Here is a 12864-nt window from a genome sequence, read left to right as displayed (position 1 = left end):
AGTATAGAGTGTCATGCGGGCAGGCTGGTCTAGAGTCACTTCACTGAGTAACTTGTTGCTCATCCCTCCCTTTCCATTTCCCCGTGCGCAGGACTGTAAGTACAAGTATATGGATGTGGGTGTGACGGTATTTCAAAGAAGGTTATGCGTCCGTCGACTCTTGGGACCAGTAACGGGACACGTATGGTTGTCTAAATGAGTAGACACGTGTCCATAACGCCCTTTCGATAACTCCGGTCGGACGCCGGGGGATCGGGCCGTTACACTTCAGATTTGTTCTTCTTATCTCTTCCTTCTCTAGACATTCTCTCAATCTTTTCTCTTGGAAAATTTTTCCACGATAATAACAAGAGAAAGAGTTTAAAATAACCGAACAAGAGTGGAATAGTTTGGTGATGTGTAGGCTTCAAGAGCTTGAACACTTTCTTTTGCAAAAAATGGTAAACCTGCAGAAAAGTAAAGAAATATGGACACGTACGTAACATTCCACTTTTCCATCACGAGTTGTCTAATTAGTAATTAGGATAGGAACTTGGAATACTCAACCATCAAAGTCCTCAAATTTTGTGTTTTAGTTGAGAAAATAAACATTTAATTTCCCAACTTTTTAGAAGTGATAAATAAATAAAAAGCATAAATGAGTTTTTTTAATTAAAATCTATGAAAACTTTTAAAACAGTATGAGATATTCTTTTAACACATAAATCTAGTCAAATTTTTACTTATTAACATGTGAAGAAGGGCTTCCTCCTTGACTCCCTTAACATTTTTGTGAATGACTCTTACAAGTTGCTTAGGTTGTCATTCAACATAATACAAGGTCGGAGAGGTCCAAAACCATGTTGTTAGTCCAATAGACTACCTTAGTGCTTCTAAATTATCCATAAAATTATAGATGTCTAACTCCATGATAATTTCTAAATATATATTTAAATTCTGTCTTTGTTTATATTCTTCTAGTTTTTCAAATTGTTTCTAGCCCACATTCGATGATTAGCTGTAGGAAGCTCAACATAATTTACATAACCTTTTCACAGAAAGTAGACAATAACTAAAATTAACCATGTTCGTTTGGCAGACGCAGCTTCATGCGGCTACGGGTGCGGCTAAGGTTGTGTCTGCAGCGGTGCTATGTTCGTTTGGTTATAGTTTGTTTTTTAGACGCAGCTTCAGATGCATCCGCAGCCGCAGATTGTTGTTCGTTTCGAAGACGCTAAACGTTAACGCTGACGCTGAAAACAGATTGTAAAAGCATTTAGAAAGCAGATTGCAGATGTTACAAAAAAAAGCAATTAGCAGAATTAAGAATCACCTTGTGTCTCTATGAGATGATTGTAATGTCCGCTCCATCTTCAAATCCCACATCATATTTGGAAGTTATGAAACCCACAACTAAAGGATTATTCTACATTACTACTTGCGCTATAGTAAATATTTTATCATCGCCATCTCTACCAATTACATTTAGCATTTGGCCTTTAATTTCACATTTTATAAAGCACCATATAATTCAATAACAGGTCTACATGGCTTCGTTAAGAGGATTTCAATGTTTCGAAACAACCATTAAGATAAAACTTTTTCAAGTTCTAGTATAGGAATTGTCTCAATCTTCATTGAAATCCCATACATTGTGTTTTTCAGTACAAAATATTTTTAAAAAAGATGAAAGCAATGTTTTGGCTCTTTTAAACTGCCTCTTGCTTTCGTCTACGAATGTCAAATGGGTGTTCTGTCCATTGATAAAACGTATCCAAATTATCAAAGAGTATTTATGGAAATGTTCATTTAGACATATGTTTAAATTGATAAATTCAATTTTGTCCTCCAAAAAGATATGTTTGAATAAGTTGAACCACATACTCATTGATTGGGTAGCCCAAATTTTTTAAAACTTATGTCAAATTGATTTGGAAAAATCATTTAACCCAATTTATTCCAAATCTTATTTTTCAACAAAACTCCAAAATTGTATTTTATTGCTAAAATTACAAGATTTTATTCTTTCTCAAACCGTAAAATCATGATTTTTGCTAAAACCATAAAATCACATTTTCCCGTTAAATCTGTGAAATCATCGTTTTCCTCAAAATCTTTAAATCATATTTCTTTGCTAAAAATGAAAAATCATATTTTCACATCAAACCCACAAAATCACATTTTCTTGTCAAATACGCGAAATCACATTTTCCGACAAGTCAACACTTACATTTTTCCACATATCCGCAAAATCACATTTTCCTGTCAAATCCTAAAATAAATTTTTTTCCATCAAAACTTTAAAATCATGTTTTCCACCAAAAGCTCAAAATCATGTTGTCTGACAAAATGGTAAAATTAAGCTTTTCTACCATAACTGCAAAATCACCGCAAATTCACATTTTTCCACCAAAAATGCAAAATTATTTTCTGTGTAAAATCTCGTTTCCCGTCGAAACAAAAAAAAAATCATGTTTTCCGGACAAAACACCAAAATTACATTTTCAACTGAAAATTTAAAATAAAATTTCCCATCGAAACCGCAAAACCATATTTCCCGTCAAATTGCTAACTATGTTTCCATCAAAATCATATACACAATTTTCCGCCAACGTAAAATGATTTTCCAAATCTGTTAAATTAATTTTTATTTAAACCGCAGAATTACGTTTCGGTAAAATCATACCCAAAGAGTAAATTTTTACTTTTTGGACACCGCGGACATCCTACTTGATTATAGTCTTATTTGGACGTGATTTTTTTAAGGCTTAGACCATTGTCCCAAAACGAAATTGTACATTTTGGATAAACCTATTTGGACATGGATAGCCCAATTGACTTCCATGCTTCTGTTTTTCTTCTCCGAAAATGCATATATTTGATGTGAAAAAACTGCAACATCCCAAGATGAAAAATCCAAAACAATGGCGATTACAAGTGAACAGAGCCTTAAACCCATTCACCCCCTTCCCACACACCCTACCACTACCAAACCAGAAAATAGGAATATAGCTCCGGATAGCAACGTCCCTCCACATTGAAACCCGTAACATGTTCGTCGTTCCTCTGCAATCAAACCACTCAACCAAAAGGGTTCACTCCGTGCAACATATGATTGCAGCCGCATATCCATGGTGCCGCTTCTTGCGATCAGGAAAGTACTTTTATTAGAGTTTCTTGACACCACCTCTAATTCCCACTCAGGTAGATTACTCAGCCCAGTTTTAATCTCCACATCATAATCTTGGTAAGATGGCCATGCACCCGGTCTCTTCACTGCAAACAGTTCTGCATCTTCAGTTTCAAAAACGACTCTAGCCAACCTGTGGGAAATCATGCTCCCTATGGTCCAGATCAGAGCAATATTCTTAGCTTCAATTATAGATGTTAACCCCAGTAAAAGCTCTCCTTCTATGCATTATCACTCTCTCCCACATTGTTCCTCACAGTCCAAGCCCTTCCAGCCATGTCCTTCCCTCTTGACCAGGAAACACCAACATTACACTTGAGAAACTCTCTAACAGGTGGACACCAATTACAATTCCCATTGACTCTTCTCTTCCGATTCTCCTGGTCATCCAAGATAGGCTTATGTACTTCAAACCACTGCCTAGCATCTTCTTGAATTTTAGCGACAGTGTTCTCACAATGTTTGGCCAGAATATACACAATACCCGTGGGAAAATACTAGTGACTTCCTCTGGAACATCTCTGTTTTTGATATGTTCAAAAGATAATCAAATTTTCCAGTAAAACTCTATTCTCAAAACACCTTGGTGGAAAAGGAAACCCCACTAGCGCCCAAGTCAACCTCAGACACCTGATATCAACCTTCACGCCTCTTGCACACAGTTCGTCATTCAGTTTTTATAATTTCTTGTCCATGTTCTTAATATTAATAATATATTGAAGCATTAGAGTTTCTTAAGGAGAAGCCAGGTCAAGTATTGAACGTGATCAGCTACTGGTGAATACTGACGGAGCTTTGGAGAAGCTTTGACTATGATACGGTAGAGGAATTTGTTTTCTTTTGGTCGGCCAAACATTTTCTTAATGTTTAAAAGACCATTAAAGGTTTACAAGTTACAAAGGCATTCACTAAACCCAAAACACGTTTAAACCCAACAGACACATCGTTAGTCACTTATCAAGAAAAAGATGAAGAACTGATTACCATGCATTGGTACATGTGCTACGAAGAGGGAAGATCGTCGGTTCCAACGTAGATCGATCACCATAGTGTTTGTACGGGATTCAGTCGACTAGGTTGAAAGTACTCGGAATGTGGGATGAATAAAGACGTTTTATTAGATCTGACCAAGGGGTTACAAGAGTGACAAAGAGTTAAGGAGACAAACCAGTGCTCAGGGAGCTAACCGGGAAGGTACAAAACGGTGAGAGATAAAGAGAGACTAAAACCCTAGATCTAGCCGCTCAGTGTGTGTGTGTAAAGTGTCGATCCCCTTTTCGTTGCTGCCTCCTTCCCTTTTATAGGCTTTATGTCCTCGTATGCCCTAATCTGAATCTTCTTTTGGGCCTTAACTCGAGGAGGCTGAGTACATGGGCCTTCGGGGAACTCCTCCGAGCCGAGTGCTTTTTGTCGACTTCGCCGTTGGCTAAAAAGCACTCTAAAGCCGAGCCGATGACTCTACTCGCCGAGCCGGGATGTAATCCATCTCCTACAATAAGTCCCCCCCCCCAGTTCACTTGTGAGCAGCGCAACGGTCTCAGTGAATTTGTGGGTGAGGTTTGTTTGGATAACAAGTTCTAGCGCGAGAGACGCACCATCATTAGTCGACTGAGTAGAAAGATCGCAGAGGTCTTCCTTTCGTAAGTTTCAATCCTTGGTTGAGAACACATTTTACTCGGCCCTCCTAGTTGACGTTAAACATGTTTAGTCGCATGTCGTTTCTACTCAAAGTGACCGCGGAGGTGCATCTTCCTGATCACCGTTAGACGCGTTTAGTCGCTTGAGTAAAGTTTAAGTTTTGTCGAAGTTCGCCCGCTCCACTCTCATCGTTTTCATGACAGAGGACGCGTTTTAGTCGGCCAAGAGGTTACTCGCGAACTATCTAATGGTGAAACCCGGTCTACGTGTAAACCGGAGATTGATTTTGTTTTGGCTGCTAACCGGAAACCGGTTTGGGCGAGAAACCGAACCGTCGTGAGTAGGTTCTTGGGCATGTAGGCAGCCCTCGAGGCCCATTTAGGCCTTTCTAGACCTAATGATTGCATTTGGAAAGTGTGCCTCCATCTTTGCTATAAATAGGCCACTTTCCTTCGCTTTCGTCATTCTCCTCTGCAGACTCAGGTATCCAACTTTCTCTCCCTTCTCTCTACTTTTATTTCTCTCTCTAGATACATTTTTGGTGAGTTAGCGCTTTGATTGGCCGGTCTAGCCGTCCCCAGAATCAGGAAGTATGCCTCCGAAGAGTCGACTATCGCGCGAGGAGAAGGGAAAGGACATCGCTAATTCTCCGAGTCCGACTAGAGATGTGACAGTGAATGGTAGTCCGCTGGATGAGTTTGACGTGATCCATCGTGACGCTATGTGAGATACGGAAAACATGAGCCTATCTCAGCGTCTTTTAGTCGCTGATGCCCATAGACAAATTCGCGAGGAAGCCGCTGGTCGCGTCGAAACCAGCGATGATGGTGGTGCGAGTAGCGGGAATAGTGGAAACGAAATCGGAGAGGATTGAAGTGGTGGCTCGATAAATTCAGAGCGCGATCGTTCTGAAGCGTTGAGCCAGGTTCCGAGGCCTTTGAGACGAGCTCGTCGGAGGGTTCCCTTCGATCAGATAGATTGTCGTCCTATGGTATATCATCCCGGTGGGATCTTTGAGGAGCTTTCTCCGCTTCCGCCTGATTCGTTACGTGACCCGCGAGCTGAAGGGCAGTCATGCGGTAATGTATTTGGTTCTTGTTCCTCTCACAAGACTGTGAAGGATTTGCTTAGGCAGAGCGGTGGCGCCGGTGTTACGTACATCATCCCCTCTCCGGATCAACGGCCTTGGTCGCCTCCAGTTGGTTATCAATGCGTGTATGAGTCCTACTTTGGGGATCATACGAAGCTTTGGTTTCTAATCCCTCGGTTGGTGACATCGTACGCGTTTCGTCAAGATATCGCGATCTCTCAACTGCTGAATGGGTCATTGCGCATAGCTGTCATGTTGATGGTTATGGCGGCGGAGATAGATATCTCGATGAGTGTGAGGATGTTTGAGGAGCTGACTTTCACGAAGGCTGAGCCGAACGGGATTTTCTCGGTGAAGATGCGCGCAAATAACAATGTCTTGACTGGGCATCCGAACAAGACGCAAGATTAGCAGCGCGCGTACTTCTATGTCAAGTCTGACGAGCATGCTTTCGAAGAGCCACCCGGGGACGACTACCGCGTTCTGTGGAATAAAGAACTTGGTAGAAATTATCTGTTGGAGTTGTGTTCTACTCGTTGATTCTAACCGTTTTCTCTTTGTATTTGCAGTTCGCCACCCGAATACGATCGCATACCCGGAGAAGTTCTTTGAGAGTGCTCAGGCAATTGCAACACACAGCCACCTTCGTTGGGCGGATCTCAGTCGAGAGTGGATATGTCATCAACATGCTAGAATTGCCAGAGGTAAGCTTGTCGCGGGGATCCCCTTTAAGTCTAGTTGTCATGATTTGTCGATGACCCGCGTTGAACCTACATTTCGGTATTTCTTTGCAGTTGATTGGGAGTCGAGGCTTCTTTGTGTTTTTGGTCCTCGTAAGTCGCACCTTTCTCTGTTTACTCGGAAACAGAAGAAACTCCTAAACAAAGCTAGAGAGATGGAAGGAGTTCCGGATTTGAGTGTTCTGCTAAAAGAGAAGCTGCAGTTGCTTTCGAAGAAGTCGCCTTCTGCTGGTGCGTTGGAGTCGTCCAGATCTGAAGACGTCGGGGCTTCTAAGGAAAGGGCCTCAAGCTTAGTTGATGAGGGCGTTGATGCAGAGCCTTCTGCTTCGAGCCCCAAAAAGAAGATGAAAAGCAAGAAGTCGAAAAGAAAAGTCACTAACGAGACTCTCGACGCGAATGCTCCTCTCGGAGAGGCTGTTTCTCTCGATGATGCTTCTACGGGCTCAAAGACGAAGAAGAAGAAAGAAGGGAAGAAGAGGCCTCGGGAAGGGACTATCTCCTCTGACGATCAAGATGAGGCGCCGGCGGAAGGGCGAGAAGACGCTGCAGAAGGCCTTGTTGAGGCGGACTCGGTCGAGGCGGTGTCTGAGGATCGCCCTAAAAAGAAAGCGAAGAAGAAGTCCGCCGAGACGGAGCCGCGACCATCTGTTGATGGGTTTACTCCTGTTGATGTCGCCGGGAGAGGTAGTCTTTCTCCCGAAACTCCTTTAGAGAAGAGAAGAAAGGTTTCAGCAAGCGATTCTAGGAGCGAGTCCGCTGCGAGCGAGAGGTCTGCTCCTTATTCATTTACGAGAAGAGGTGCTCGGTCTGAAGGTTCTCTTGCGAAGAGAGGGGGGATCGAGTTTCCCAATCGTGTGCAGTTTGCTTACGACGAGAAGACCCCTTTAATTTTTAACCCTCTTCAGTGCGCGGAGCTGATGCGCCAGATTCGTGGTGGGACGAGGGAGCTGCCGCCGATAGGAGACCTTTATTTCAAGGACGAGTACATTGATGCCGCCTTCACGAGAAAACGGGTAATGTGCTCTCCTTTTATCCTTCTCCTTTTTTCGAATAAGTAATTCGAATTACTTTAAATAATTCTATCTTGTTGTTCTGCAGAGCGACACCAGCATGAACTTCCTTGTCGAGAAGTACGACAGCACCCTGAAGCAGACTATGGTTCAATTGGGGGCTTCGGAGAAACTTGCTCAGGCAAGGTTAAAAGCGATCAAGAGAGTGAGGGCTGAGCACAAGAAAGCCAACGACAAAGCTGCTGAAGAGAAAGAGATCCTTAGAGCAAAATTCGAAGAGCTTGAAGGTAAGCTCAAGTCTGACAGAGCTTCAAAGAAAAAAACTTGCCCGAGAAAAAGCTCGCCTAGAGCGGGCCACTGCAGCTTTCGAGAAGGAGAAGGCCGAGCTTCGTGAAGAGAGGGATGCTGTGGTGGAAAAGTTGATCAAGGAGAGGCAGCGCCTGAAGGATTCGCGAAGCCTAGAGGTTACTCGCGAAAAGGAATGGGTTCAGGCTGCTATGACCGATAAGGCGAATCCTTCAGGCTCTGCCTCTCCTTGATCATATCGACGCCTAAGGGAAGGCAAAGAACTAATACGGGCAAGCCTCGAGAACGAGGAAATGCCTCGAGATAATAAAGGATAGCGGGATGGCGATCCCGCCAGAGATGATAGACGTTTTTTCCGAGCAGGAGAAGCTACATGAGGCTGAAGCCGCTAACCATCGTGTCAATCCACTATCTAACAGTGATCTTTCTCTTTCTCCGCTTCTTCTCCCTTCTCGCTTTGTCGATGAAAGGTTCAGGACGTCGTTTGACCCGTATGGGTCGAATGTGGATCTGATTGGGTCGGAAACGACTTCTCAGCTTCTTACTTCACGCGAGGTCGTCGAGGATCAGTCTGGAGAGCCAGCAGTAGACGTCACGTCGGCCCCCACAGAACAGACTGCGGCTTCGGGGGAGGGGGGCCCCGAGAAAGATAACCCTGAGAAAGATAATATCTTGGCCCGGGAAGAAGGAACTGAGGACGTGGGTCCCGAAGACCATGTTCTAGTCTCGGATACTTCTTCCGAGGGACGAGAGGATGAGGAGGAGGAAGGCGATCGAGTTGAGAAGACGCCGTCGCCGAAACCAAACGAGGAGGAGGCAATAAGCGAGATCGAGAAAGGGAGCGCCTCGAGCGTCCCGCCCTCTAATGCGGGTCACCTCGCTCTTGTCCCTACCAATGTAGAGGGCCCGACTGTTCCCGTGGCTGAAGACACCCAGGATCCTCCCGTTTTGAGCGTACTGACCGGGGATGGGAACGTCCAAAGTTTTGTCGCCTGATCCTCTGTTGTTGTTGTATCATTTAGCTTCCTTTTGTGTTTTATGTGGAAACGTTCTGTGGTCCTGTGGACCCTTTTGTTGTATGACTAAACATATTTTCACCTTATCGGCAAGTTGCTCTTTTTTTTATCTCTATTTGCAATGTCTTAATTAAATCTCAATTCGCCTGAAAGTTTTTGTAGCGTGTTTGCTTAGAAACGATAGGTCCTTGATCCTTAATTTACAAATTGATAACGAAACAACCCGCTAAAGGATTTTGGTCAATCCTGTTTTGTCGGGTTGTGCACGTATTATGGTTCCTTGTCGTGTTTTAGTTGAGATAACATCTAAGGACGTTATTCGATTCTGAAAGACGAGGGACCGAATGGTGGAGTTAAGAGAGAAAGGTTCTTTATTCGTTTTTTCAGTGACAATCGAGTTTTTGGGTGGCCAATCCTTTACTCGTTAGTCGAAAAAAGGTTTAGATTTCACTCTTTTTTGGTCGGTCAATGCGCTAGGAGCATAGGTGACTTGCGACCATTGGGTCCTTCAGCTAAGCGTCTGATCAGGACATAGCTGAATATGTGAATATCCGTGTACTGCCTGTTGGCAATACGGGAGTCACTTGATGAGACGGCTGTCCTATGATGGGCAGGGTTCGTCGATCATTCGTTGGTCGATTAGGACCAGGACAAAGTTTTGACTTTGGTGTTACTACAGCTGGACCGGTTAAGGCTGCCTACGTCGGGTGAGGATCAAGCCATTCATAGTTTGTTTTACCCGAGTAAAAGTGGCTGTTTGAGGCGCATATACTCGGTCGCGGAGGTGCATCTACTTGGAGGTGCATCTACTTGGAGGTGCATCTACTCGGTTTTTTGTTTTGTTTTTTTTTTTTTTTTTTTTAGATTCGTCTTTTCCTATGAGTAGAAACAGCGTAAATGCATTGAGTTCCCTGCTCGAGGCACTTCTTCTCTGCGCGATATTCAAGTCGGTAGACGCCTAGTTTGACGACTTTGACGATCTTGTAAGGTCCTTCCCACCTGGCCCCAAGCTTGTCGGCGTTGATTTCCTTAGTGTTTTCGAACACTTTGCGCAAGACGAGGTCGACGAGTTCGAGCGGTCTGGCCCGGACCTTTTTGTTATAGTAGCTCTCTATTTGGTGCTGATAGTTTTGGATCCGGAGCAAAGCTTGGTCCCTTCGTTCTTCGATCTCGTCGAGGGCGTCAAGAAGCATGTCTTTGTTGAGCTCAATGTACTGGGGCATCTTCGAGCGTCAGAGGCTTGTAACGTTGACCTCTGCGGGGGCCATAGCCTCGACACCGTATGCAAGGGCGAAAGGAGTTGATTTGGTCGCTCCCCTTGGTGTCGTGCGGTGACTCCACAGGACTCCGTCGAGTTCATCGGCCCAGTGTCCCTTCTTCAGGTCTAGGCATTTCTTGATGCCGTCAATGATAAGTTTGTTGAAGAATTCCGCCTGACCGTTTCCTTACGGGTAGCGGGGGGTGGACGGGCTTAATCGGATGTTCCACTTGCTGCAGAATTCCTTGAAGTTGCCTGACATGAACTACGATCCGTTATCAGCAACAATTTCGTAAGGCAGGTCGTGGCGGCATATGATGTTCTTCCAAACGAAACTGCAGACTTCTTTGTCCGTTACTTGAGCGAAGGCTTCAGCCTCGATCCACTTTGTGAAGTAGTCGGTGAGGACTAGAACGAAACGTCGTTGTCGAGAACTGGGAAGCGGGCCTATGATATCCATCTCCCATCGCATGAATGGATATGGCGCTGTTGTTGTGCACAACATTTCAGTCGGACAGTGGTTACTTGGTGCGTGTCGTTGGTATTTGTCGCAACGCCTGGCATAGGACTCGCAGTCTACGTTCATTGTTGGCCAGAAGAAACCCAGGCTTTTTGATTGCCAAGGCTCGACCGCCTGAATGATTGCCTCCAGCGCCTTCGTGCGTTTCGGCCATAACTCTCACGGTTTCGTCGCCGTGAATGCATTTGAGGAGATGCATTTGAGGAGTACTTTTCTCGCGGTCCATCGATGGAGTTCGTCATCTAAGAAGACGTAATGGGCACTGTGAGTTTTTAGTCGGCGTGCTGCCCATTTCTCGGCTGGGAGTTTTCCGTTGCTGAGGTAATCGATGAATTCTGTTCTCCAGTCGGGGTCGAACCCTTCGGTATACGGTACGGTGGCCTCGTGACCAGTCCCATGGTCGGTGACCGGGGCCACGATGACCGTTTGGTCGGGTGCGCTTTCGATACTTGGCTTCTCAATGCGGTGTATGGGGATGGTTCGTTTAACCTGGTCGCGGAGCTTGCTACCAAGGGCCGCGAGAGCATCGGCGCAGACGTTCTCTCCTCTGGGAACTTTGGTGAGTTCGATGAATTTGAACTCTGCTGCTAAGCCCTGGACTAGCTTGAGGTAGGCGTCCATTCGATTGTTACGGACATCGTAGTCGCCGCTGAATTGGCTGGCGACTAACTGCGAGTTGCATTAGGCGCTTAGGCGTTTAGGCTTGACAGCTTTTGCTAAGCGGAGTCCAGCGATTAAAGATTAGTACTCAGCCTCGTTGTTCGATGCTAGGAAACCGAAACTAAAAGACTGTCTGATCAACTCGCCGGTTGGGGATTGCAATTGGACTCCGGCCCCTGAACCTTTGTTGGTTGATGACCCGTCGACATGAAGGGTCCAGTTTGGGTTTGGGAGTGCGAGGTCTTGTTCCAGTTCTGGAGCCAACTCAACTAAGAAATCCGCGAGGACTTGGGACTTTGCCGCCGAACGGTTCTTGTAAGTGATGTCAAGCTCACCGAGTTCTATAGCCCATTTTGTTAGTCTTCCCGACCTGTTTGTGTTCTGCAGTATTGTTCGGAGACGCTGGTCGGTTAGTACCTCCACTGAATGTGACTGGAAGTACGGGCGGAGCTTTCGTGCTGCTTCTGCGACGGGCAGGGCCATCTTCTCTAGTGTCGGGTATCGCGTTTCCGGTCCTGTCATACGCCTGCTTGTGTAGAAGATCGGTTTTTCCTCGCCGCGGTCTTCCTTTATGAGAACGCTACTGACTGCTGCAGGGGACACCGCGACGTAAAGAGATAAGACATCCCCGACGTCCGGCTTGGCGAGTACATGCGGCGTAGTTAGATATTGTTTGAGTTGAGTAAATGCTTCTTCGCACTTCTCGTCCCAGATGAACTTCCTGTTCCCGCATAAGAGGTCGTAGAATGGTAGACACTTGTCAGTAGATCGAGAGATGAATAGATTGAGTGCAGCAATCCGGCCCGTGAGCCGTTGGACTTCTCTGCTATTTTTTGGACTTGGGAGGTCTAGGACCGCCGAGATCTGCTTCGGGTTGGCTTCGATTCCTCATTGTGTTACAATGTAACCAAAGAATTCTCCTGAGGAAACTCCGAATGTGCACTTTGCTGGGTTTAGTTTCATGCTGTACTTGTTGAGAGTCTCAAAGCAATCTCGTAGATGGTAGAGGTGATCGGCGGCGTGTAGCGACTTGACAAACATGTCATCAATGTATACTTCCATGGTGTCGCCTAGCTTATCCGCGAACATCCGATTCACAAGTCGTTGGTAAGTCGCTCCCGCGTTCTTTAGGCCAAATGGCATAACCTTATAACAGTAGGTTCCCCTATCTGTGATAAAGGCCGTTTTCTCGCGGTCGCCAGGATGCATCATGATCTGGTTGTATCCGGAGAACGCATCCATGAACGTGAGCATCTCGTTCCCGGCTGTGGACTCGACGAGGTGGTCGATATTGGGAAGAGGGTAGCTGTAACACCCCCAAACCGTTCTAGGCATAGGTCGAACCACCGGCCAACAATCAAACAAGAACATGCCCGACGGCCCGACCGTCTACCAAGGTTCAGGAGCGCTACAAGATGGGTTAACGGGCAATCCAGCCAAAGTTACAAAAAGTGCAA

General features: G+C 45.3%; 2 protein-coding genes across 2 annotated transcripts in view; both read right to left on the bottom strand.

Annotated features, from left to right (window-relative positions):
- Window positions 1-3316, bottom strand: part of LOC106330603 — a 9428-nt gene extending 6112 nt beyond the window's left edge. Inside the window, exon 1 of the mRNA XM_013769044.1 lies at window positions 3142-3316. Coding sequence (XP_013624498.1) covers window positions 3142-3316 — 175 coding nt within the window. The remainder of the gene's footprint in view (window positions 1-3141) is intronic.
- An 8172-nt stretch (window positions 3317-11488) lies between these two features.
- On the bottom strand, window positions 11489-12742 carry LOC106330602. The gene is made up of 2 exons (XM_013769043.1): window positions 12351-12742; window positions 11489-12128 (listed from the first exon to the last, which is right to left on the bottom strand). Exons 1-2 carry the CDS (start codon window positions 12740-12742, stop codon window positions 11489-11491), a joined length of 1032 nt encoding a protein of 343 aa, XP_013624497.1.
- Window positions 12743-12864: the final 122 nt, after the last annotated feature.

Source organism: Brassica oleracea, chromosome C3 (assembly GCF_000695525.1).
Source record: "Brassica oleracea var. oleracea cultivar TO1000 chromosome C3, BOL, whole genome shotgun sequence".
NCBI classification, from domain to species: Eukaryota; Viridiplantae; Streptophyta; class Magnoliopsida; order Brassicales; family Brassicaceae; genus Brassica; species Brassica oleracea.
This window is presented reverse-complemented; position numbering and strand designations above follow the sequence as displayed.